At 45.6% G+C, this 27,703-nt stretch overlaps 1 protein-coding gene across 2 annotated transcripts in view; it reads right to left on the bottom strand.

Annotated features, from left to right (window-relative positions):
• Positions 1-3,701: 3,701 nt before the first annotated feature.
• LOC149359511 (sodium-coupled monocarboxylate transporter 1-like) overlaps positions 3,702-27,703 on the bottom strand; it is a 35,714-nt gene continuing 11,712 nt past the window's right edge. Inside the window, exons 6-17 of one of the 2 annotated variants that reach the window (XM_089571719.1) lie at positions 26,863-26,943; positions 25,554-25,627; positions 23,460-23,600; positions 22,034-22,163; positions 20,608-20,696; positions 19,859-19,968; positions 19,701-19,768; positions 15,662-15,748; positions 14,223-14,389; positions 12,542-12,639; positions 7,047-7,162; positions 3,702-3,771 (exon numbers count right to left, since the gene is read on the bottom strand). In XM_089571719.1, the coding sequence (XP_089427845.1) occupies positions 3,721-3,771; positions 7,047-7,162; positions 12,542-12,639; positions 14,223-14,389; positions 15,662-15,748; positions 19,701-19,768; positions 19,859-19,968; positions 20,608-20,696; positions 22,034-22,163; positions 23,460-23,600; positions 25,554-25,627; positions 26,863-26,943 (1,212 nt within the window). In that variant the 3' untranslated portion in view covers positions 3,702-3,720. The remainder of the gene's footprint in view (positions 3,772-7,046; positions 7,163-12,541; positions 12,640-14,222; positions 14,390-15,661; positions 15,749-19,700; positions 19,769-19,858; positions 19,969-20,607; positions 20,697-22,033; positions 22,164-23,459; positions 23,601-25,553; positions 25,628-26,862; positions 26,944-27,703) is intronic. The other variant, XR_016288783.1, reaches the window with a different exon arrangement.

Genomic DNA, 27,703 nt, shown 5'->3' on the forward strand with positions numbered 1-27,703 from the left:
GTAGGAGTAACTTAAAAACCTTTTCTTGAGGACAGATGTAGCGTTGTGCCAAGTTTTATATTTTTGCCTAGATTTTATTGTTTAGTTTCCCGAGGAAGCAGAAGCTTTTGCTACAGTAATCATAGTCATCTACGATACTGGCGGTTTCCACCTCCCTTATCGTTTCGTCTTGGGCTGTTTCTGTTGCGGGGGTTTACACAACCTTGGTCACACTTCTGCACTGTTTGCTTTCATTCCTCCCAGAAAAATATCCTCACTGTGTCGCAGTTTCAAATGGCGAACATTCCAGAGCAGTATGAGGACGGGCATGATGATAAAACTTCATTTGAATTCCGCTGCATTATGGCTCTTCCCGCCCTTGGCTGCAAGGTTGAGCGACACCGCACCCTACTATCGCTGGAACTGCGCTTTTCGGGCTTCGCTCGTTACACGTCGGAGTCAGTGCGGTGGACGATAAGGACAAACTAAAACGGAAGAAAAATAATCGTTATATTATGCCGACCTTGCAGCTAAAAGGGACTTCTCAGCACTTCCGGGCACTACTGGGACCTTTTTATATCACCATCAAAATAAGTGCCCACGTGATGCCCACCTCAACACAGAGGCCTGTCCTGGTGTTCTCCGATTACATCTGCAATGCGCCAGCCACGACTCCTCCTATCTCAACAAATATGGCTCGCAAATACCATAACCGTATGACTCCGCCTAAGTATCTGGCGGCCTCGTCTCCGTTTCCCGCACTTTGGAAATTCTCTTTCTCTATGCAAGTTATACCGGTTATCCGGTTGTTACATTACACGTCAAGGCCATCTTCATTCTGCTAACTTTCAGGCATGATGTCGTCGGTTTCAGTTGGTTCTTGTCCCCGCTGTTCTCCTTGTGTTTCTTTACGTTAGGCCTATCGTGTCCTTCCCCGAGGATGGCTGCGCTCCTCTAGCTTCTAGCGGAGGAATTATCTGGGCCATTTGGTACATGTCATAATTTTAACAGTACACTAGGCGGGAGTAAGTAGAAAAAAAAGACAGGCGGCATTAAGAAAACAAAATAGTCATAAAATAAAAAAACCACAACAGTCTTGGGGAGCGTCCTTTATCAGCCAATTTTCTTTCCATAGCTTTCTTCAGGAGCGACAACGAGCCCTGCTTTTTTTTTTGCGGTTTTGGAGCGTAAAGCTCCACTTCTCGCATGCAAAGCTGAAGGTCAAATGACGCTAGAATTTTACCTCTAACTGGAGGATCGCCGGAGGTTTGACTGTGACGTCATACCACGTGACTTGTCGCAGCTGTTACCGCTCGTTTTGCCGCTGCATCGACCGTCGCTCTCTCTCCAGTTGTGTCACGTGACTAGCCACGTGATTCGCTCTTGCTTAAAGGCCAGTGCTCCTAACCTACACGCCGCAGACCCATCGAGCCAGAACCAGTCACCGGGACGAGTTCTTCGACTGAGCATTGGTTAGCCGCGTTGGTTAGAGATAATTCGCGAAAGCGGTCTCATCCAGTTGATGAAACCGACAAAGAACAGAAGCTAAATACGTCTGAACAAGCAGCGGCACAGGCAACAAGAGTATATCAAGCGAAAAAGGGCAGCGGATGCTGCCAATGTCTCCGCGTCGACATCGGCCACTGGTTCGGTTGCCTTTCCCTCCGTATAACCTGGCTCAGCCGAGTTGAGCCACAGCCATTTTTTATTGCGAAAGCAATACTACGCTAGGTTTTGAGCCTTCAGCGTGGCGCGGCGGTAGTTATGGTTGACCTTTCGCGGAGTCACGTCATACACGCTGCGAAAAAAAGGGCCCCCAGCTCGCTCCGTCGGCGGAGGGCGGCGGTAGTCACGGCGGTGAGCCTCGCGCTCCTCTCACCAGTGGCGCTACAGTCGAGGTGACGTCATACCAGCTGCGAAAAAAAGGGCCCCCAGCTCGATCCGTCGGCGGAGCGCAGCGGGTAGTCACGGTGGATCTTTCTCACTGAGTACAAAAATAGTTTGCCATGCCGTCTACTGCCAAACAGAAGAAGAAAGCAGCTCGCCAGTGTGAAGACAGGAAGAAACAACGAGCTTTCGCAACGTACCGGGCTTAACCAAGCTGAGCCTCTGCCAATTTTTTATGTATGATGGCCCGCGTGACCTGTTCTTCTTCCACGGAGGCCAGTAGGTTCCTTCCATTTCTGAACTCATTCCCCTCCCCCCCCCCCCCCCCCCAAACACACCATCCACTATAGACAGATCCAGCGCCAAGGCAAGTGCGTTGCCAGGTTTACTGCTGCGACGTTACATTACGTCACTCTGAATCCCATCGAGCATTGCGAAAATCAGTCGTACATCATGTGCGACTGCCGCCGGCTTTCTATAGGCTCGCGCCGATGCGCTGATGCTAACAGCTCTAACACAAACCGGAAGGCTTAAAGAAATACTGAGGTCAACTCATTCCAATTTTTATTCTAAGTAAAAATCGATTTCATGGCTCCCTCTGCGTAAGCTAATATCTGTTTGGCCGAAAAAGATGCAGTCATCGCTGACAAAGGATTAAAAAATTTGCTACCAGTTCATTAAGACTCACGATTCCCAAACTGAAAAGGACGTCGTGATCATCATATAACCTGAGTATCGATGTGGCCAGGTATGGAGAGCATACTTCCCCACCGCCACTAATCCGCCCAGTCATTCGCTGGCTACTGCGGCTATTTTTGTTCACTGGCAGTTCAGTGACTGTGGCAATCAATTGAGGGGCAGTAGCAGTCACAAGTGGCGTCATCACTTTGTTACCTTCTCGCGAACCAGCTAGCATTGAGTACTCGTACTATCGGAAGGGTAGGTGGCTGCAACTTTTTTATAAGTTTTCTTTTGTACCCCATGGGCAAGGTTGTTTTCATTTCAATTCGGTTGATTTACTGAACACAAAACTCTCTTTGCTTACTAATCCATCTGATAGAAACAAATTACCGATTTAATAAGTTAGTTTTGTGCTTTCATTTCTGTTTTGTATTGAGATATTTTTTTTACCACATAGACCTCACCACTCGAGTGTTGGCCAGTCCTCCACGTTGAGTATATGCTATTTGCGAATTAAGGGGAACAACAACGACATAATCAATGCAGATTAAAACTTGTGGCCAGCAGTATCAATGAGCCGTCCTAAAATGTGCTGTGCTTGTCCAGCAAAACATTTCATGCCATCACTAGCCTGTGTCAACGAGAGACCACATTTTTTTTTTACATCAAGTTTTTCTAAAGAGGCGCTTGCTATCGCAAGGCATTATTTTTTCTCGTAGAATGAAGTATGCCAGTGGTGGAATTTTATTGAAGTGGTGCAGTAAACATCATAATTACGCCTCAGAAATTTCGATATAGTGAAACACAATTAACTGGCAAGAAGAGCATAAATCCGCTTAAATATTCGGTCGGTATCAAGGCGATGTGAATTCATGCGATAGGTGCCATTTTTAAACATCGTTACATAACCTATTAGTATTTGGCTAAGCTAACGCTCCTTTATTTTTCTCTGACTACCGCTGACGCTCTGTTTTGTTCGCTCTTAAAACATGCCAGTCTATATCGCGAACCATTTGTCTCTATTTAAAGGTGCGGAATTGTTTACCGGAAATTATGGTTGCGTCCAGTGCAATTTTACAGCTTTTCAACGCAACCGTCGCCTTTGCCAGTGGCGCAGGCAATCGAACTACGTTTACTCGTCACTTGACACGGGATGCAGCCAGCCATATGTTTTTATTTGTCCTGTGACATAAGCCGCTTGAGTTCCGTCGGTGACACACCGTCCTGTGAAAGGAAAAAAAGAAAAGTGACAAAACCAGAAGATAACCAGTTACACGTGGTAGTCGAGAGTTCCGCACGCTCGACATGCTTTTCGTTGGGTGAGAGAGGTTTGCAGTATGTACAGTCATGGACAAAAGATTACGGTACGCGGATTCGCGGAAAAAAAAGTTTATTGCGAGGAGGTCAAGCATAGCAGATCACTGAAAAGCACATGGAACATAACATCAGGAGGCATGTGTGCTCCATCTGCTATAAAAATACAATAAGCCTGTGTACTGAGGCAGCGCAGAAATAAATTATTTCTCTCAAATTCGCACCACGCAAACTTTTGTCCATGACTGTACATTCTTTGTCAAAAGTAAACACCCCAAGTGGTTTCATTTTGAACTATGCTGTGTGGTCCGATATTTACTGCCATTGTTCTAAATCTATTGAAAGGTATTGGAGTGGTCGTCTTTCGCTCCTTGAATACTTAGGACTTCCAGTGTTGCGGTTAAAACCCCACTACATGACTTAGAAGCAGATAAATTAGGCTCTTTACTTTTAACAAGGGCTGTACGACTGCTTGCGCAGTTGGTAAAACTTTTTACGGAGTATTAGGAGGCTTGCCTGAAGTAATTCATGAAGAGCAATTGAATTTCTGTCTTTTCGGACGCTTCTAGGCTCATCTGCATAGCAAATAGGTTTGAGATGACCGTGGCTGAACCAAAGCTGAAACAGCTTTCGCAAGCCTAGCCTAGCTATAAAATTTTTTTTTTTTCGTAATAATACTTGTAGAATACGCAGCATGCTATACGGCATCCTGTGAGTGGATAAAAATATTAATTGTCAATATTAGGGTTGAACGTCCCGAAGGGACACATTGCTTATGAAAGACGCTGCAGTGGAGGGCTCCGGATGGATTTGGACCCCCATGGGTAACGTGCGCTGGCATCGCAGTTCACACGGCTGCCTTTGTATTAAAAAAAAATGTTTTTTGAGGAAAGGAGATGGAGCAGTAATTGTCTCACATTTCGGTGGACGCGCGAACCACGCCGTAATTAAGGGAAGGGAGGAAGGTGGGCGATTGAAAGAAGAAAGAGGATCATCCTTAGTGGAGGGCTCCGGAACAATTTTCATCACCTGGGGACTTTTAACGTGCACTGACATCGCATCTCTATCGAATGCCGGCTGCCATGACGGTGATTCGATTCGTTTAATGAACTAAATTGTGCACTGAGAATTATTAGAATTAAGTCTAATCTGTTTTTACGTTTTCGAATAGTTTTCGTACAACTGAAATGACGATCGAAAGAGGCTCGACATAGTTTTGTCTGCGACTATTTCAGAAACAGTGCCGACTGCGGAGCCGCACAGGATGCTGCTCTAATTGCTGTCCGCGAGAGGGGAAGTCCAGAGATAAGACGTAGACTATTCATGCGGAGGCGTTCATAAGGCTCATAGATGGCCTCTAAGACTGTCTCGGAACCTGTGACTAATAGTGGCCTTGCCTCATGTCATCTATTCAGATGTGGCTTTAGTTTATACGCAGTCGTCACCAGTAGGAAAATGTTATTTTCTAATACGTATGACATGACGGTCATAAAGTTAATACGCTGAATCATGGTCCGCAGCCCCTAGGGGAGATCAGGGTTGAGTCTTTTGACGACTGTAGCCATAACCCCATTTGTTACAGCGGTGTAGACAGCGCAACCGCTAGCTCGTCGCTGTTTGGCATCATCATTCGTTTTGGGAAGCTTTGTTTTGCATGATGTTTCTGGCGTTGCCAAATAATCTGAACCTGTGCTAGTGTTCTTGTATGATATTTTTTTTTATTTTTTGTGGTCATTATTGTTAAACTGTTACCGATATGTTGTTTTACATCGTTGTGGCCCAGCCTTATGTAATGCACCTACGGGCCCTTAAGGCTTCAATCAATGTAATCAAAAACGACATATTCGCACAAGTATCGAATATTTGTAAATTTATTCAATTCGTACTCGATTCGGTTTTGCAGTATTCGTATTCGAACTCGACTCGGTAGAAAAGCTACAGTATTCCCATTCGATGTGGTTTTGGCAGTGCTATTCGCATATCTTTACAAAAAAATAAACACTTTTCCTGGAACACTAGCCTAAATGTGTTCATGCATTGTTAGGGACAGTAAGGACCTCGAACGTAACGAGAGTGCGACTATAGGCTCAACATAATTCTCATGAAGATAGCGTCCGGGTATCGAAAAAAAATTGCAGCATTAATTGATTTTCTGTTTTGGAAATTGCACTCCAGAAATTTTGTTCGATGAAAGTTTGGAAGAAAGTAATTCCTTTATGAACGGTAAATGGCGCGAATTTCAACGCACATTCCCAAATTTGTTCCGTTACGTGCTCTGACAACTGATCTCGTGCGTTAAAAATAGCGAGAATATCGCCCTGAGATGGGGCAGTTCTTGCTTCCGAACATCCGAGGGAATTTAAACGTTCCGGCGTGTCCCAAGAGACCGTTCTTTGATCATCATCGTTAATTCCTGACATGTTATCGTTAATTCGTGAATTTCGCGCTGTGTGCACTAAAGGAACGAAGTTAATGACTAGGTCATAATGACTGCAGTCAATTGCATGCCCGACGACTCCGGTACCTTATAACGTAGAGGTATCGGGAGCGATGCACATAGTGAACAACGAATTCGCTCAAGATGACGTAATGCTTCCTGCATACAGAAGAGCAACTCACGCTGAACTCTGAGCTAGCGTTTACACTAAAGTCCTACGGAAGTCCTCAGTGTCAAATAGCGTTTGCCGCATGTGTACGGTGAAGAACGCTATTATCTACGCTGTGAAGGCGATTTCTGCATGAGTGCACGCGCTATGTTTTTTTGATAGTAATAATAATTAATAGTCTGTGCCTTGCGTTCTACTGAATTAAAACAGCCAGCAGTGCAGAGCAGCACTAGGGGCGGATGTGTATCACGTACAATAGCCACAACTGCCCATCTGTTGCGTTTAAATCGCATAGAATACTGCACACGAAGTGCATTATTTATGCTCACAGAATATCGCTGATGTTCCTACTTCGTACTTTTGATGTTCAAGCCATTTTTATGCATCTTTTGCACTCACATTTCATGGCGGGCTGTATTGTGGAGAATTGCTCGTCCCAGACTGTTGATGGTTCAAAAGCAGAGCATGACCCGCGAACACGTCACCAAAATAAGCATCTTACGATTAATAAAACGCAATAAAACCTGTAGTACAACTGCTTAATCCGCTGTCGTCGTTCGTCTGCAGGTATGTACTCACCGCTGCCAGTGGTTCTTTGAGTCCGTTGGCGGTGCCTCCCTTGACGTAGTTGCTCATGTACTGCCGCACGAACGGGCAGATCAGCTTGGGGTTCACCAGTTCTTTCTCGTTTCTCTCTGCATGGAAGAAGTTTGTGAATGTTTCTGTGTAATTGGTGCTACTCCTCTACACCCTCTTCTACTCGTTTCGCATGTCCCTTGAAAAGCATCCAAAAGCCACGGGCCTTTGACTACTGGGACTCCAGACACTGCTTTCAGATAGACAGAAAACATGTCCGCAGGGGCCCACAAACTTTCGGTGAGCACCCAGAACATTTAGTTCCGACATCATGTTAAACAGACCGCCACAGAAGACTCGAAGACACACATCTTGGTAAGGAGGAAATCGAGAAGCGGATTGCGAGTGCGAGGCTGACAGAAGCTGGGGTGGCGTTTTCTGGTCAAATAATGGAGTTCATGTTTTTTTATGTGAGTTTTCACACCCACATTGTGAAACAAGCTTTTACGACTGCTGCAAGCGAATCTGGACGGACAGTCTTTCCTTTTTGTATTTGGCTAGTGAAGTGCAAGCAATATGAATTTAGTTTTACTTGCAGCGGCTGTATTAGCATAATAACTAGTTCTAAATAAGGAAAGAAACTTATTCAGACAGATACAAGTGTCTAGGAGGTTGCTATACAGGCAGTGAAATGGCTGACAAAGCGGCATCCACTTCCTAACCTTCAAAATTCAACGTTTGCTTAAAATGCCAACAGGGTAGAAAGAGCACCAATGCACTATACGAAGCTTAGTCCATCAAACACTGTCAACGTGTCAGTTCAAACAAAAAATAATAAAAACATGAATCACTTTGAAAAAATTTAAAGACAAACAAATATGCACAACAGAATTTAAATCAAGAAATTCCAGGGTTTAGGGCCAGCCAGAATGGTCAGGAGCCAACTGCCATTTCTGGCTCTTGACGAGTACAGCTTGTTGCATTTTCTGGCCCTCTGTGTACGGTTTAAGTCGAGCAAGGCTCATCCAAAGCATTATTTCGGTTTGCCGACAGACGACAACACGGGTGCTAAATGACCGTTTTAGTAGCATTTTAGAAAAAGCAAAATGCGTCCGTTTGGAGGTCAATATTCACAATGACAACCTTTAAATTTGCATCGATAATAAGTAATGAAAAATTTTGTTTTTGAAATCTGTGGTAGAGGGGTTTTCTTCGTTGCATTCAAAAACCATATTCGTGTTTCCTTCTGCATAGGTATGTAATAAGTATAGTGGGGATGTCTCGTCGAGGAAGCAGTACTTAGAAAACAAAACAAGAAAAATGCGCTTCACTTTGAGACCTGAGGGAATAATTACAGGTTGCACATTCCTAGCAGAAATCCAGAAGAAGAAATTGGCTGGTGCAGACATGTAATGTGAAGGCTAGATAACCGATGGTCGTTAAGGGTAAAGCATTAGATTACAAGATACAGGCGAAAATATTTTAATTAAATTATTTAGGAGGTTATAGCGGCGGTTGGAGCTTTTTGTCTGGAACCCCACTGGCATCGGCTGCTCTCCGGGATCTTTCGATGAGTTGCTTTTGGCTCGTTTTGTCCGAGCTGGTCAGAGCTGCCTCCCACCCCTAATACGTTGGCCGGTTATTGACAGTGACCGCCTAGACAAAGGGAAGGAACTACACCTCCGTAAGCTACAGACCAACACTTACAACAACGCACGAAGACTACACGCGATAGACCCGGAGTCAGTGGAAATTCTGAGGGGAGAAGGCGGACCTGTACCATATGGTATGGGCCTGCCAACGAAATCAGGGGGTCACTGTCAACACCAGCCAACGCAGGAGGGGTGGGAGGCAGCTCTGACCAGCTCGGATCACAAGAGAAGGCAAGCGTATACATAGCAGGGGGCGGCAGAAAGTTAGGTGGGCGGATTAGATTAAGTTTGCGTGGGTACGGTCGCCACAGATGGCACAGGACAGTGTTAACTGGAGAGATAAAGGAGAGGCCTTTGTCCTGCAGTGAGCGCAGTCCGGCTGATGATGATGATGAGGTATATTAATGACATGTTCTTTTCCTTTTGCTTGTACGTGCGTGTTTCATCACAACACTACCTTGAGGGCTTAGCGGCAGTCACTGGATGCGAGTTTTATTTTGACCTGTTTTATGACTGGGGCAGCGTTCCGCTTAAACAGGGAACATGAAAATTCTTCGTTGCAATAATCAAGGCCAGTCACAGCGGACCGCACGTGCGAAGTTCGGGTCAATGAGCGGCCCACATATGATATCGGAATTTGCGGTCGGGTAAACATCTCTACAGCTGGTTTTAACGGCTCCGGAAACATAAAAGGAAATTAATTTTGACACCGCCGCACATCTTGTTTCTAGCCCGTCAGACCCGTACGTCAGCGGCCACGCCTGCCGATATTTTACACCTCCTGTGAACAAAATTTTTTAACATCAATTATAAAAACATGAGTCACGAACGTTGCTTTTAAGCAATGCTTGTGAAAAATTTTAGTTACGTGAGGTAATCGCCTGAAAAATGAAGGTGATAACAGCATTTAATGGCGCAAGAGCATCTGAGGCCAAAGCGCGCCAAACAAAAGGTATTTCAAGAAAGGTGCTGTGAATGCCGCTTTCGAAACTCTCAACTTTCTTGGTCATCGATAGTTTGAGCTGCAATTCCGGTAATGGTTACCCCAGTAGCTCAATATTACATTCATGGCAGCTTTTCTGCCCAAACTGTTGCAATGCTAAGTCTCGAATGTGCGAACTAGGAACTAAAAGACGAAGAGGTACTACAAATAGAAAAAAAAATGTAAACAGGGCAAGAGAATAGATAGCACAAACAAACAAAACACTGACTACCAAACTGGTGATTTTTTTTTTTTGCGACGTGGTAGTAAATACAGTTCGGCGAACAAAAATAAATGAGATGAGGGGATGGGGTGGTGCCAGGCTATACGAATAATATGGAGGCCATTGTGAAAATCTGAGGTGTTAGGGATTGGCATACAAGTGACTGGGAAAGGTGTGCTTACTACCATTTGTTAGGGCTTGTCTTCTTTTGTGTTCAATCTTTTAGTGCGCACTGTTTCTTGTCGCTTCAAGTTGGACGATAATTTACTCCAACGTATCTCTTTGCCGAAAAAAAGCAGGTCGAAATGCTGTTTCATCAGTCGAAGCAGACGGAAGACCAAAAAAGGTTGAGCAACCGTGAAATAAGCACCGACGAATTCTGTTTGTTTCTCTTGTTTTAGTCGATTGCGACGTAACTCCCCTCACCACTGTACAGGGTTGTAGATAAGTGCCGTACAGTGCAGCAGTAAAAAGCGTACTCGGTGAATTAGGTTGAAGAAGAAATCAACCGTGTGTGCTATACAGCTTGATTCAAACGTGAGGATATAGCTGTGCTATACACTTTCACGCGGGAAAATTTAGTGTCACTTTTAGTGAGTGGAACTGGCCACTTGTGTCATTCATGCAATGTCCAAGGGAAAGGTTTAGCTGCGCCACCTGCTGAATGCTCTTGCATCAAAGCTAGCCATGCGAACTCACTTGCGCTCAGCCCAAGCGTACTTCCCCTTGTTCACTTGTGTAACATCGTCTTGGGTGTTTTAGGAATCAAAGTAAGCGGGCCAGGATACTAGTGAGTTGTAAAACGCAATAATCATAATATATTAATAAGGGAGTAATTACTCATTGGCATCCACCCGAGCGCAGCCATACGGCTACAAAGGAAACCTATACAGCTTTCTCAGAAACTTCGTAGTTAAAGAAAAATTCGTCCTGGTCCGGGGTTTTTTCCGGGGGGGGGGACGAATTTTTCTTTAACTACGAAGTTTCTGAGAAAGCTGTATAGCTTTCCTTTGTAGCCGTATGGCTGCGCTCGGGTGGATGCCAATGAGTAATTACTCCCTTATTACAAATCTACTCCACCTTGGGGGATTCCCCTAAACATTTGACCAATCATAATATATTCATAAAGGCTGTTTTTGCAGTAACATTAAGTATGATAAGCAGGAAAAACGCATTCTATTATTTTACTTACATTCTGTTTTACTTTCCCTGAAGGCGTTGATTTAGAAAGGGGGATGAAGGCCTAGGAGAAAGTTCGAAGGAATTCAAGCGAGCCTTGTTCCGGAAGCCGCACAGTATTTTTGCTGCTGGATGGGCTTCATTATCTGCTCGAGTCCTCATCTTTAATTACGAACGTGAACAATGTTTTCGAAAACGCTTTTATTCAGCGAAAAAAAAAAGAGATACTTTATGAGAACCCTTTAAGAGTGCGAAAGAGTTTTGAGCGATAATGGGTCTTTTGACTGTCATCACATTAGTTGCTAACAAAACGCTCTTTACCTGTGCGACACTATGCCTCAAAGCTTCATTTTACGAGAGGAAATGCGCGCGCTGAAACTGGGACTAAATTTTCCTTCCTGATATTGGTAAAGGTCCATAGTTTCTCTTGCTGCGTTGCTAGGCCGCGAAAACTGCACGTGAATTTCGGCCCTTTCTTACGTCTGGTCACGTGAGCAGTCGTTTTCGAAGAAGCGCTGAGGACAAATTAAAGTTGGCATGTATTGACAATTAGGCTAATTGCACTGAAACGAAGCTGTTCATTACCTAGAAAATATAAATTAATAAGATAAGGCATCGCCAGCTTTGGTCGTTTTCGTAAACTCCTGTAACGCCAAGAGCGTGCGAATCCTAGAGGATAGGTTACAGCGCCGTTCACTTTCAGACCATGATCATGGAGTCCATTTCAGTCTTGATGGCATGGCCAGGAAAGCTTGTAAACGTATACTTTTCTTAGCAGTAACAGCTTCTTTTTGTGGCAAACAAACATGAAAACGGCTGTAAATAGCCGGAGAGCGATTTTAACTACACACCAAACTCAGATGTAGTTGTCCATAGTCTTTCATTAAAAGAGGAGGCAGCAGACTCCATCTCTGTATAAAACTCGCACACTTAGAACTAGATGTGCACATCAGACAACGACATTTGTAGTCAGGAAATACACAAGAACTGGCCCTAATGAAAAGGAGGAAGCCTCTAAGAAACAATAAGCTTTCGCAATTTCTATCGTGAATAAGCTTCAACGGCAGCTTTGTAAAGAATGGCTGTGGAGAAAAATCGGAAAATTGGTTTTTGAGTAAAGGAAATGAAGCAGTATCTGTCCCACATCTCGGCGGACACCTGAACCCCGCCGTAATTGAAAGGATAACGGAAGAACGAGGTGCCTTAGTGGAGGGCTCCGGAATAATTTCGATCACCTAGGGATCTTAAACATACACTGACGTCCCTCAGCATGCGGGAGTCTTTTGCGTTTCGCCTCCATCAAAACGCGGCCGCCGCGGCCGGGTTCCAATCCGGGTACTCCAGCTCAGTAGCCGAACGCGCTAACCACTGAACCACCGTGTATCAATAATACTTATCAGTATGCGATAACGTTTCTTTGTAGTTATCATGCACGCAGATGAGTTCGTCGCTGGGCGCTCACCAAAGATGAGGCTGACGGTGAGGGAGACCAACATATGCACGATGAATCCGAAGATGCCGATCCAGATGTACGAGATGTGATAGAACTGGAAGATGCCACTGCATGACAGAGAGCGTGTGATTTTTGTGTTACGTGATTTTTTTTTCACAGAGCTTAAAGGGGCTCAGAAACACAACCTTAGTTGACTGTTTTGCCTGTTGATCGCATACAGTGAGTTACAATGGTGCTATTAGCGTCGGTAATACCGCATATATTTCGTTTTTTAATATTTGAATGTCTCCCAAAAACAAATTCATGGCTCTGATGGTGTCCCCACACAGTGGCGGGTTTTAGCAGCGGATATGAAATTACCTGGCGCGAGCTTGATGATTGGCAAACAGTCGATATGCTGCAAATTGTGGGAATTATTTATTCATACTCTAAGAGACACATTTGAGACACATTTTGCGACACATTTTGTCACCTGTCGGTGTTTTATATTAGATTAACAAAAACAACTTGTTTGTCTTAGATAAAAGGCCTGCAAAGCAAGTAAAATAAAAATACACCCCCAGGGGCTCTGGCATGAGAACGACGCTGCCAGTCTCAGCAAGAACGAGTTACAGAGAGCAGGCAACCGTGGAGTGCAAACTTCCGCGACGTGCTCTGGCAGGCTGTTTTGATTGGTTGCGCCAGGTGCCGTCATTGGGAGATCGAAATAGGAGTGGGAAGCTCCGCCAAAATCGAGTTGAGGGCACCGTTTTGTTTGCTTGTATTTTGAAATTTCTTGATTGAATAACTCACGTTCCTGTGCATCATTCTTTTTAAGTCAGCATCTGTGTGACATAAAGAATCCACCTGAAGTATAGCCGGTATCCCCCCAAGCAGGGTTTCGCAGCCCCTTTAAACTTGCGAATGGCACAATGAAGATTGATTTTTATGGAGCCAAATTACAGAACCCTCTCCATCTCGGCCCAGTCTCAAAATAGTCTTGCAGCCCCGCTCCAACAGGTCGGGCCTGACCACGATGAGTCCGTATTGAAGGCTGTCCAGTAGGAGCAGGACTTTGAGATTTAGTGTATTAAGGTTGAGAGCGCTCCGTAATTCGGACCCTTTGTTAGGTTCACAAACTTACACATGTGACATCAACTCTCTGTACTAGATCAATTTGCAGAATAATGCAATCATTGTTGGCCATGAAGCACTGGAACGAAGTGCAATTACAGAAAATCAACGAATAGGATACACGCCACATTAAAAAATAAAAGCACCCGCACATGGTCATCATCGCAATAGTCCATGTGCAGCATTGTTGGACAAAATTTTTAGAATATTGCAATATTGAAAGCTACTGCTATGAAACTAACAAAGTTAATGCTCCATTCTTGCGATGCATAGCAACCCCTTCCTTTTAAAGTTTTTCTATCGCTAGCATCGAGCAGTTCAGTCTGCCTTGGAAAACCAATGGGGAATGTTTTGATGATAGCAAAAAGATGCAAGTATGCTCATGGGAGATCTACGGTTATATTGATTGTTATAATTAAATCTTGCAATGTATGAAAAAATTGCGCTAATAAACTCTATCCCGCTGTAGAACGCTTTTGTCCAGAATTGTCGGATATGGGAGAGCCCCTTGTGAATGCGCCGTCCGGGGACTCAGTACCATTATGAACAAGTTGGTGCGAGCGAGGCATGCGCTTACGTGGGCAGCGGTGGCGGTTCGAACGAGCCGGTCGTGAGTGTCTGGTTGAACGCGGCACACCCGGATGTGGATGTGGGCAGGTCGTCCGCCTCGCGCGGATACACAATGGAGCCCAGAGCGAGCCACCAGGACATGGCGATGGCCACCAGGATACCCGACAGAGCACCCTGCATGTATGCGCGCGCTCAAAAGTGCTACACGTGCACATGTTTGCCACTTCTAGTGCACGTTAGTTGCCAGCGTTCGTAGTAACATCAGCGCCGTGAACCGTCGTCGCCAAACATAAGGAGAATTCTGAGGAACTAGGACCACAAAGAGGAACAAAAGGGGTCAAGCTGAATGCTGAAGCGAAATGTTGGACATTGAATACAGCAGGCAGAACTCGGCAGAACAAAGTAGAGTTGGGTAACTTACTGTTTCCCGAGACTCCCCACCACTGTCACCTAAAGAGATGACCGGCTCCAACTTTGCAGAAATGCACCTTGTGTTCCTAGTAACCGCTCATTGTGTCCTGGTGGCGTCTATTGTATTTGAGTGAAAACTCAAATATTATTGTGATCAAGGTGTCAGGTCTTTCTATTCTGATATCGGTTAACTGGAAAAGAGTTCCTACAAGTCAACTTAATCTCAGATGAATTTCGTTCCGAAATAATTCGCCTACAATTTAATTCGTATCGAGCGCTCAAGAGAAAGCTGATCATTAGTTTGATGTAGAACGTTCCGGAAATGTTTTAGAACACTAACACCACATTAAAACATCGCAACAACGAGAAGAAAACGGTTCGGACGAACAGAAGTACACGTCAAACATCGACTTCAAGAACGGCATTATAGACGGTTTACAGTGTGAGAGCATGGGCGCCGCCATGTTTTGTCAGGTGATCCCGCGGCCATTGCCTGCGTTCTGGTTGCGCTGAGATATCGGGTAACAGATATATTCGGGCAGTGTCATTAGGTGTCGTCAAGCCAAGGAATTTTCCCTTCTGAAATGACACTAGTGCAGACTTTGTTTCTGGAGGGTACCCCACACCTGAGATTATGATCCACTGACCTGATGCTCCCATGAATATTTTTGTCAAACAACCAGGAACAAAAGTTGTTTTCTAGCTGAACATTTCTAATTTCGTAACGATGCAGGTCCAGCTCCCTTTGAGTGCCAGGAATATGCTAGTAGCTACTATTGAATTGTTGTTGCAATGAAATTATTCAAGGTAAAACATAAAAAAAATGTATCACTCTCCAGCCGTCCTGATACTGCTGTCCTGGACAGCGAGTAGTAAAGTGGAAAAGCTCTGGAAAGTGAGCCAAATAGATGACATGAAATGTATTTTCAATGCACATAAAAATTTAAACAAAAGGGGGAGTTCTTTAAACCATGCATTGCAGGAGTCATTCGTGTGTATTACGCAATACAATCTGCCGCACTTTGTCGAACTCACCTTCTTCTTGCAGCAAGGAAAAAAGGTTCCCAGGACGAAGATGGCCAGCAAAGGACCGCTGAGGGCGCCAGCCGTCGACTGGGCAGCCTGCATTCCAATCGTCTACCGTGATGATTGTTGCTTGCCAGATACGACACGACGTTTCATGTGCGTTTGTGCGTGCGTCTCCGCTCCATGAGAGAATGTAGATGGCTGTCTCATACCTGGGCATCTGGACTCTATCAGAAGAGGTCGTGTTAGTCCCCTAAAGAATCCCACGCTGCGCAGGAGAAGCTATAAGTGTCGTAATCGACTTTCCTTTTACACATGAGCCGCCTGATCTCTTTTGGGGAGTATTTTTGTTCTTGTAGACAAGTAGATGTCGGCTTTTTGTGTCCGTTTTCATTGTCTCCATGCTTGCTTTAACTATAATTCCTCTTTCCCTCACCCTAGTGCCCAGTAGCGGCCCAGATGGAAAGTGACCTGGCCGAGCTCACAGCTCTTCTTCATTGGAATCTCTCTCTCTCGTAAAAACAATCGTGAGGAAAGAATAGTCAATCATATGTTTAGGAGAATCCCCCAAGGTGGTGTGTATTGGGAATAGATGGTATAGTCGGATAAAAGTGAAGAAGGCAGTGGCCAATAACCCTCAAGCTAGGCCCTCCAGGCAATGCCATCGAACGGTTTTCTTGACGTCGCGGTTGCGATGCAACACAGGATAGGCAGGAAAGAAAAGGAGATGGTGTTTTGTCTCCGTGCCATGGGAAGTGGGCTCTTTTTTTCGGGCTAAGGATGCGTAAGGGTGAAGTGAAAAAGTTGGGCAGAGGGTGCACAGTCGCTAGTTCTGAGGAGCCCACTCCTCACGTCGCAGGCACAAAGGGCTGTCTCTTTCCTGCACAGCCTTTGCTGCATTACCATAAAAAGGCGACCGCGAGTATAACCTGAAATTGCAAGACGACTATCGATCGACGTCATTGCCTGGATGAACGCCTTCGAGGGGTATTTGCAGCTGCCTTCTTGAATTCCATCCTACTGTAGTTATATCTTAGAATCCACCAGGAGAGCTGTAAAAAAGGAGAGCTGTAAAACTTGCACGGAAACTTAGTAGTTGAAACATTCATCCCTTTACGGGGGTCGAAGCCGGGACAGGAGCCTGTCCGGAATAGTAGCTCTACCCGCTAAGCTTACCATGGCGGCAAGGAAATGGTAGGGAGAGACCGAATTAGACAACAACACAAAGTGAGAATGGTGTAAGGCTAAAAATAAACACTGAATCTTTGTCCCTTTGCCTCCAGGTGAGTTTGCGATCACAGTACGTATTCGGGCATAGCACAAGCACCTGAGCAGGTTTGAGCGTGCACTCAACAACCTGGCGCACGCCATAAGTTAATTAACGAGGCCAACAGCCTGAGCAGCAAAGCACTAACGTGTGGAATTGTGGCTTTCCACCTAGGCAAAGGCCTCAGATTTCCCAAAAGCACCCCGCTGCAGATATAATGTGCCCCTTGACAGAGGTTGAAAAGCACTAGGCACGTAAAAAAAAGTGTGCTGCTACTGCTTGGGAGTCAATCACACATGAAAGTCACACATTATGTCACTCGACATGAAGAACTTGTCGAGTGCGAGCACCTCGGGACGAAAACGCGCAACGAACTAGTCCTGATGCTTTGTCATATTTCAAGGAGCTGCTTCTTAAACTAGCATTTTCTGATTTTGCCCGCCGGGTGGCCTGCTACAGTACTGCTTGCCAAGTTTTTGTGCGAAAGTGCTGCTCCAGACGCACCAACCACAAGGAAGAATCTCGTCATCTTTTCTTGTCTTGTGCTGCGGACTAACCCCAGCCTACCCGAGTTACTCGGGTAAGTTAGGAGGAGCGTCGCGCATACTGTAGCCAATAGAAGGAGTGTGTCGTGCCACGTAGGTGACGTAACCTTGTGGTGTCATCACAACTTGCCCTGACAAATGGCAGTGAAATGAATGTCTGGCCACGAGAGGTTGCTCTGGAATAGCAATATGGGTCGCACAATCCCTACCGGTGGCTGTGACAGAAAAAGCCACCTGCCAGTGCAGGTGCTGTGCTGTGCAGTGCAGTGCAGTGCAGTGCAGTGCAGTGCAGTGCAGTGCAGTGCAGTGCAGTGCAGTGCAGTGCAGTGCAGTGCAGTGCAGTGCAGTGCAGTGGCGCATCGCTGAACCACTGCGCCACTGCGCTGGTAGTCGTATGAGGACTCGCCGCGACTTGTGAATGTTAAGTAGAGAGTGACCAATTCTGCACATATAGGGCCTAACCCACCAAAGATACTGCGTCATACCCTTAAGGCGGAGCTTAAGTGCCCCGTCCAATTGAAGAATGAACGCCTGCTATCACATTTGTAGTTGGTTTAACTACGTTAAACCCTTACCACTATTTATAATCGGCAATAGTCGCTCTGCGCTAAGCCGTATCTAGAGCACCCTATCAAGGTTTTATACCCGGACTTCTAAGAGTACGCCTCACGGGGTATCTTTAGTGGCCTATGGGTGTCTGCGTACGAGGGCATAAACGAAAAAAAAAAGAAACGATCATTTAGCGTCTCGTACTCACTGTTGAGACTTCACTTCGGAGGCTTCATATCACTTCTACTGTGGCACCTTGCGAGCTCCCCTCCAACATTTCTATAGGAGACTGTGGGCAGCTCTTTCCATTTTTTGTTCTTCCTAATAATCGATAACATGGCTCTTCCTAGCTCTGCCGGTCTGTGTTCGGGAGGAAGAGAGACATTAATAGCCGGTAAAGCTTGATGTAAAAGTTTTCGCGCCATGCATATCAATCTTGCTACGTTACGACCGAAAAGGACTCCGTGATACCGTTCGGAAGTTAACGGGGTTGTAGACAAGACTCAACTATCTGTTTTAATTTCACTGAGTTGCTTGGAAAAACGACTGCTGAGAGTTTAACTGGCATTTTTATATTTCACTTTTGCCTTATAAAAGCTCCGTTCTCGGTGACGGTTTCTACGGCCCTACGTTCCGGCATTTTCCGCCATTAGCGCTTGCACTGGGACGATTCAACCAATGGCGATGCGGATGATCAGCGCTGCCTGGTCAACCTTTGCTTTTGCAGCGGTTACATAAAATATTGGCGATTAGTTTGGTTTTATCGGGTTTAACGTCCCAAAGCGACTCATGCTATGAGGGACGCCGTAGTGGAGGGCTCCGGAAATTGCGACCACCTGGAGTTCTTTAACGTGCACTGACGTCGCACAGTACACGGGCCTCTAGAATTTCACCTCCATTGAAATTTGACCGCCGCGGCCGGGATCGAACCCGCGTCTTTCAGGTCAGCAGCCGAGAACCATAACCACTGAGCCACCGATATTGACGATTAGAATAGCGCTAATGCTGCTGATCAGGGCTACATAGTCGAACTTGCGATTTTGAGCTGTTGTACTTGCTTTGAATGCTGCTATCTCCCATGAACGTGCCACAGTTATGTTCCTGTTCTGGCAGCGTTTTAACGATTGCTTTATAGTGCGAGTAATGTTTTGGATCGGACATGTGCACTTTGTCGTGCAGCGCATTTGCTTGCAGCTCCTCTCGGGCGTTTTTCATCTGCTCGACCCGCTGCGTATTTCTAGCTCTCGTCTATCGCATTCGAGCTTCGTTCACAGCACGACGCTCTTCCTAGGCTGCTTACATGACCCTCTCGCAACACGACTATTGTTTACACCTTCGCTGACGGCTTTATCATAACTGCGGCGGCCGCCACTGCGCATGCGTGCAGGATCCGGCGCCATCCAGTCATTGCTGGTTATTTGCATGAGAGGCGTTTCAACGTGTTTCGCGGCATATTCATTTTCTCCGGTGCCCACTCTGATGACGACGAGGCCCGAGCCACGGGCTAAGAGCATGGTATGATTGTGGGATCGCAAATATTATAGAATCGACTCTGCTCTCATTCGGCATGGAGGCGGAAGAACTTCGATATAACAGCTAAAGATGTAAAAAAAAATTCATCTTCTTCGGACAACCACCTTTTGTTTGTTGTTCTCTGGCGAAAAAAGGACAAGTAATACGAACTTACCTGTATAATAGATTCCATGGTACCAGCGAGAAATGCGATGGATATGGACAACAGTCCGAAGGCTGCGGCTGCAAAAGCAAAGTTAACTTTGTTACTGGTTCGCTGACAAACAAGGGGCTACAGTAATACACGGCACGTTGGAGTCAGAGGACGCTTACCTATTGCCTTTGTGAGTCGGAGCGCACCGACTTCACTCATGGTGACCCGAGGCCGAACGAAGTCGTGCCATGTTACGGCTGCCAAGGCGTTGTAGCCCGACGAAAGGGTGCTGCAAGACGAAGGCAGAGGAATATTTAGAGATAAACTTCGTAAAATTTATTCGTACTAAGGGGAAAATGGTGGTAGACCACCCCAACCAAGAAGAGATGAAATCCATCCCCTTCACCTATTAGCACACGCTCCAGTATTACCGACTCTCCCTCAGAACATATTTACCACCTCGCAAAAATCTCTGTCGAGAGGAGGAGGCCTCTTGGCGCCAAACTCAGACTAACGTTAACCATCCTCTTGCAAGCAGGGCAACATTTTACCCCACATGCTACTATGCAAATTGCCCTTTTTGCGCTATACGGCAAACCCTCTTACACTCCCCATGGAAATGTCCCAGTCCTCCCTCAGTGCCTCCATTACCTAGCCCCTCCCCGTGTTAGTTGGAAGCCGTCCTGCCTAGCATAGCCCTGGACCAGCAGCGTGACCTGATTGTCCAGGCCACCCACACAGCTACGGCAAATGAGTCCCTTGACTAAGAGCTGCACCCTCTGGAAGTCTTACTCCTCCCTTTGCTCTTAACAACAGTTTTTCTCTCTCGTTTAGTGTCTGCAGTCACTAAGAACATAAAACGTCAAGAACATAAAAAACTAAGTACCGGCTCGGTCGATACGCTGGACCCCAAACTTGACCATCTCACCTGAGAGATCCGCTGTAGACAGAGGCCACGAAGAGGCCGCTGAGTCCCGGATAGTTGCGCAGTAAGTCTTGCACGATGTATGGCATCAGCTGAAATAGAAGCCAGAGGTGCGTCGTGCAGTTCCTTCATTCTTCCACAGTGTTTGAACACTGCAAAGTGTACACTGAAGGATCCATCCATCAGCCGATCATGCTGTTTGTGTTAGAACAACTGCTCGTTTTTTATGCGCTTAGCTTATTGGCTTTGCGCTGCTACCTAGTTTGGGCAACATAGCCTCGAAACCCAACTATGGAATCTAGAGACCCGAAACCGGCATTATTTAAGCCTTTGTGCATTTTAAGCTTTACAAAAAAGGTCAGGGCATAGCTTTTAGGTTTTTAACTTTTTTTTTGGCGCAGGCGGGCTCTTTGATTTAAGGGTCACAGCTACCTTACGTGGACTGAAATCGCCACGCAAATTATTTGGCCTGCAAGCTTAGGTCAGGACAAATGTTTCTTACCAAAAATATGTTGCAGGCCAGATTATGGAAAGGGAGTAACAGTTTTGTCTAAGAAGGGTGGTAACTGGGAGAGCTTGCAACTTCGTATCATCAACATTAGCTCACAAAAACGTGCCTGCTGACCTGTGCAAAGTTTTCCTTCCAATTCTGTAGCCTCAAGTGGCAGTGAACTGTTTTTATTTACCTCTGTACGAGGCCTTCAACCCCAGTGGTCCTAGTGGTTCGGAGTGAATTAGGGCACCTTCCGGGTACCCTCCCTGCCCAGAAAATGCCCCTTCTGGAGCACTTCAGGGTCATTGCACCACTGGACACCCATCAGTATAAATGCGTCTATTTCCACCGAGTCTCCACCCACCACTCATGCAACCACCTCAGCCTTACAGAAGACCTGTACCTACCATCCACTGCTATTCACCACAAACCTCCTCCTACCAGAAACCCTACGCAACAGTGGGACAAGAAAACCAAGGTGAAATTGATCTCAAAGAAACATAGGGAAGGCAATGAATCTAAACGTGAAATTTTACAACCACTACTGCTAAAGCAGATCTCTCGAATCATCTTGTGTGATCGCCTTTGTATTTAATTGTCGATTTATGCACACGAAAAAGCAGAGAAATAAACTTCGAAATCTTTTTCCCTTGGCCCTAAGATTGAAGAGGTAACGCTAATAACCTAGCTGTGATGTCCTTTATTCCGAGTAACGGAACTGGATATCCATCGGACGTAGCCCGCAGATACATCCACCACTGCTTAAGGAAAGTTCCCTAGTTTTGTAATCTCTTATTTTTTTGGCAAACCTCATTCGCCTTCAGTGAGGGCGAACGTGTTTTGCCGTTGGCCATAGGGTATGCTGTCAGAGCCACAAATGATACACGAACTCCAAAATTCATTTAAGGTTTTACTAAAAGAGAGGCTATTCCTGACCTGGTCCGCCTTGTCGATGTCTCCCGTGAGTCTGGGGTCACAGTTCCCGTACACCGCGTACAGGGTCACTCCAGAGATGACGGACAGCAGCGTGGTGCAAGTGACACCAGGTATATTCAGCAGCAGAGCCCTGGTGCATGAATGCGTTTTTGTTAAGCAACGTCAATCATGTACACGTGCTGATTAGAATATGACAGATAAAAAGTATAGGCAGAAGGTGTTGTGAAATTAGGGCTTTGCTTTCTACTTAATTAAAAGGCTTTGCTGTCAATGAAAAGCCCATGTTCAGCTATAATAAACGCGCATGACTGGTGAGTTTGGTAACAAAAAGTTTAAGGAAAGTGCGTGCTGAAAAACAAATCTACTGTAGCAATTTTTCGCGGCCCAGTCCCTTGGTATATTAATACCAGCGAATGAAGCATGCTGGTCCCTTCATGCCCACGAGAGTTTCAGGGAATTCGCTTGCCTATCGGCGGCGTAAAATTTTTCCGATGTATTGACGTCTTCTAAACATTTTTGTTTGCGGAATACACATGTGAATTTTACGTTTGAGCACTGTAAGAGTCAAAGAAAAGCGCTCTGAGATGCTTACCGTGTGAGGCACAAACTTTTTTTCGGAAGAAGAAATTGAAAAAAAAAAGCGCAATCAGGTTGGGCATTTTCAGTCGAATACACAGTGCCTTTGCAGATTTGGAACTTCTGAGTGCTCGATTTGACTTAGAATGTGACTGAGGGCCATAAAAAATTGCTGATGGAAAGCATAAGGAAAACCGCAAGCGTAACGCCACATAAAAATAGCTAACCGTAGGTTGCAACTGTTAGATGCGCTTGACTTTTTGATAGTGGATAACTTGAGGCTGCCTTGCGTCTGCTGCGGAACTTATTTACACACATACTCGGGATCTTAACGTATTGTGCCTGTAATAAGAACTTTTCAACCACGTTAACAAGAAACTGATGCAAGGAAGATCACTCGCTGCCGAATGACCTACAGTTTTGAACATCCACCTCGTACGCGGGAGATTCAGCGTTCGATTCCCGGTATCGCCGGGTATCTACAGATTTTAGAATGGGTACCAGTTTTTCTCTGAAGTGGTGCTCGGCTTCTGTGGGACGGAAATGCTTGGGGATATGGGTCTTGGACCTAACTTTGGCCAGGGCCAATGCGCTAGCCACGGCAACCTTCGGTCAAGTTGTCTTTGTGTCAAAGGCATCAAACGTCACGAAGACAGTGATTAGTTTAGCTCCGCAACCCGAATTTCAAGACACCTTAACACAGCACGGTTTTAGTCTGCTTTGCCTCTAGTTGTTGTCTTTACTTTTTTTGTCTCTGTTTGTGGGTATCAGAGAATCTGAGGAAGTGAAGAGGCTCAACAACTCTGCCTGTGCGCCACAACTAAGGGAGCGATGAGGGTCAAGCACATACCAGCGCGCGTGTCTGAGCGACTTCATGCTGCAGTAGCGCTGCACCTGCGTCTGGCTGGCGCAGTAAGTTGTCATCCAGATAACGATCCAGGCCAACAACACATTCCACGTAGTGTACGTAGGGTAAAGGCTTGTGGTGTTGCTGCAAAGGAATACAGAGGTGTATCACGACGAAGTGCATCAGACAAAAACATTAAAGACTGCACTCCATTTGGCCTGGTCTGTTCCTGGTCATTCTGTTCCTATGGGGCCGCATACGCACGTTGTTAGCATACAGTTCCTTTCGTCGCGCGAGTCCACCGTGCCAAGTTGATCTGTGGCACTTGCTTTTGTAGGCTCAGGGCTGGCAACTATACATCTATGAAGAAGTTGTGGTATGAACAAGCATTTGAAAGTGGTCGCATGCGAGAGAACAGCCCACAAAAGTCCACAAAACAATGTTTAAAGCAAGGATAAAGAGTGATGTACAATACATGTATACGTTGAGAGTCGTCGAATGAAATAAGCACAGAGTTTCGGTATATGGCTGCAAGAACCAGTTCAACCGCATCATCAGCTCAATGATTTTGACATTTTTCCGGTGAGGCTGACGTCACAATTTTGACACATGCGTACAAATCTACTCGAATTCTACGCGGTTATTTTTGGGGAAACGTCATAGCCTCCTTTAGTGACACTAATTTGAAACATCTTCGAAATAATCGGGCTCGCAAAGGAAGCATCGGCAGCTTAGCTCGAGAATGAACCCTGCTTTCTTTTTTTTTTATCTCTATTGGCGCTGTTACCAGACTTAACACATAATTAAACGGCGCAAACTATTATAGCTTCAGTGTTGGCAAGGTCTGCAGCCCCCTCTGTTAGCAACGCCAAGCCTCGGAAGTGTAAAATAACGAAACCTCAGCTCGCATAACACGGAGCAAGGACTAACAGTGCAACGCGCTACGTCGCGGAGACTTGTCTAACGCTAGGATAACACATCTACTCGTGAGCTGGGTCACTGCACCGTTGTCTTGGAGGCTGCGAAGCATTGGCGGTTGCGAAGTGCGATATCAATACATATCCATCCTTATGCATAAGCGGATGTAGGTGCAATCGCATTGCCTTTTTCTTTGGTACGAGAAGCGTTCTAAGAATATTTGAAACGCAAATACTCTATATAATAAAAATGTGTCGAATTCCAGCTTCAAGCAGCATAAGAATGATAAAAAATTATGAAATATTATCAAGAGTGTCCAAGATAGGGACAAGTGAGAACATTTTTCTTTGCGGAAATGAATGCAAGACCAACATAAAAGTGTGAATGCAAGAGAAAACAATCACAGCTGCCCGCAGTGGTTCTTCTGAGCAGATAAAATGTAAGAAAAAAAATACAAGGCATGTGTTTTCGTAGCCAAACGCATACATCCTTGAAGTGAGGTGTGCATCCTGCGCTTTCGCTTGCAACCTACGCTTTTACAGCGCCCGTTTGCACACTGAAGTTTGTTCTTGGCCCCTGCTTGTTTTCAAGGCTTCAACGGGTGTGTGCGAAGTACCTATATGACGCACCATGCATTCACCCTTAAATCTGGGCGCTATATCTTTCTCTGGGCTCTCTCTCCTAGCCACACTTTCGTTATCTCGCCCCATTCCCCTTTTTGTCAATCTGTGCTCACGGCAGGAAGGAAGACCGTGACATGGTTAAGATCCCTACCTTTTTTCCCTAATGCTCTACCTCCATCAGTCACTGCTCTCCAGACTACCTTGCCTTCTTGCACTTTGCAGAAAGCATTTCTCTCTTCTTTCTCCTTTAGTAAGCACAAAACGATTTCGCCTTGTAGGTATCGTGTTTTTTTAATCCCTACAAATCCCAAAAAACTGAGCATCTCATTGAGGAATAGAAAAGTGGCCGCAATTTTTAACAGCGAGAGCCTTTACTAAGCCTGGTGTTTGTAATTAAAATTAAAAGTATTTAATTTACACTTCTTTGAACAACTGCTTTCGATGCATTGTGCCAAGTTCCATTACCGTAGGTTTGATGAAAAAGTTTGGGCACAATATTTTATTACTGCAACTCCGAAAAAAAACAATGAAATTGGCTCATAAAATGTCGTTTTACTTGGTGAAGATGAGCCGGCCTCCTTTGCCAGCAATCGCCCACACGTTGCCGAAGCCGCCCAGGTGGTAGACACCCTGTAATACGAGATTGCATCAATTACTTCACAATGCCCTCTAGCTGCATGTGGGCTTCGTGGGTCGTCGTTGTGGAGGGTCCTACGTCAATTTCACCCATATGAGGTTCTTTTACGTGTATATTTGCCTCCCGCTAACCTCCCGTCCCACTACCTCGGGCTGATCAGCTCGGTGGTGCAAGAGAGCTTCAGAGTTCAGAAGCCTTGTACCAAACTCTTGGCATGAAACTGCCCGCTGGTTTGGTCCCGTTTTTACAAGACTTCGAAGTCCCCGACACGATAGACTCGTGCGATTTGCCTCGTTAGACTACATGCTGTAGTGATGCAGTACAGGTCTTTTCATTCATGGTTACCTGTTCATAGTCATAGCGTAATTATTATTTACGGTAGTGATCAACTTTGTGATATGTTGTATGAATTTATCGTGCAGAAAAGGTGAATTTTCTAGAAGAATTAGTTAATATTTAGGGCACCACTGTGCAGACTTCCTTGAAAGTGCTTGGTCGTATTTTCTTTATTATCACATATTTCACCTGTTTGCGCGTTTGAGAAATATTTGAGAGATGCAGCAGAAACACAAATCTTGCAGGCATGTTTTTCGTGAGAGAATACACGAAAGCAAATATATTGGTGTGTGCCTGGTAATCATGGGGTTTTAATCATGCAAATGAAAACAAACCATCTTTTCTGCACAGTCTTTGGAGAAGTAATTAAATTAGGCCAAAGCGACATCGTAGCACTACATCTTCTGATTGTTAAGGTGGCTATCATGGTACTGGTACTGGTTCCATTGTTGAATTTTTTTTCTTCGTGTCATCCATAGGTCCATAAAATAAAGGAGAGAGCGGCAATTTCAGCACTTGAAGCGGTGGCCAATTGTAGGTTGCTTTAAGCTAACTTTGCAGCGTTGAGATAATAAAATCATACAGCTTGCAGAAACTACACATTTTGTCGCCACGTAACATTGTTCGCAAGGCATTGAAAACGGGCATGGCATGCGGAGGTTTTGAAACTGCTGTGTTTGTGGGACGGAACAATGCTTCTGGGGCTTTTGCGATGAGTGTTTTGTGCGCGGAGAAATCCTGCCACAACTCATAAGCTTATGCCAAAGGTTCTTTGTCCCTGCAGCAGATTTCAAGAAGTATTACAAGCCAACTAGGTAAAACCGCTACTGTAGCCAAGATTAGCGTTGTCACTGGTGAGCAATGAAGCCGTAGCAGACAAAAATCCACTCACGGAGGCGATGACCATAATGTAGCTCACGTATATGAGGACCATTTGAACCACGTCAGTCCACACCACCGCTTTGATGCCGCCCTGCAAAAGGAAGTGCCCTAACTTAAGCAGACCATACGAACATGGCTCAGACGCGCACAAGCACGCTGTAGATGCGCCTCTTCCGGGAAAATTCAAGCTCATCTATTTGACACGCATGCATTAACGGACACATACACGAGTTGTCTCACGTAGCCAGAGCTTAAAAAAAAGGCGCTCAGTTTAGTGAAATCTAAATTTATAGAGCGCTATGGGTGCTGGTTTCAAGACAGCAGGTTCGAATTCTCTCTGAATTATCATATGGGTAAGCCGAGCCGGAGGAGCACAAGTAGACGAGGGCTGACTGTCAACCGAACATTTATTAGGAATAAAACGCTTCTAGCTCCCGTTCCTGACCGAAGCATGGCCTTGTGCTAGAGCATCCACCTCGCATTCGGGAAGTGCTGGGTTCGATCACCAGTGCCGCCGGATGCCCACCGGCTTTCTAATCGGTACAAGATTCCCCCCGACCTGATGCTCGGGGTCAGATACTTGGAAAAGGGTCTTAGACCAGACCATCCAAACTCAGGGGCGACCCCGATGGCGAACATAACGCCGAACCCGAGACTGAACATGACACCGAACCCGATGCCGAACTTGACGCGAACAATCCGAAACTTTCCGTCCGAGCAGTGTCCAGCTTGACACGCACCGTGTGCGCCTTCGAAGGTTCTGTTGTGAAGGCGGATTCCTCAAGTTGCCGGCGACAGCCCGTATACTATAGCAATGCCTGTGTGTTAGTGGAATTCCCTTCCACATCGCT

This window comes from Amblyomma mixtum, chromosome 2 (genome assembly GCF_055824585.1).
Source record: "Amblyomma mixtum isolate Tamu chromosome 2, ASM5582458v1, whole genome shotgun sequence".
In the NCBI taxonomy this organism is placed as follows: Eukaryota; Metazoa; Arthropoda; class Arachnida; order Ixodida; family Ixodidae; genus Amblyomma; species Amblyomma mixtum.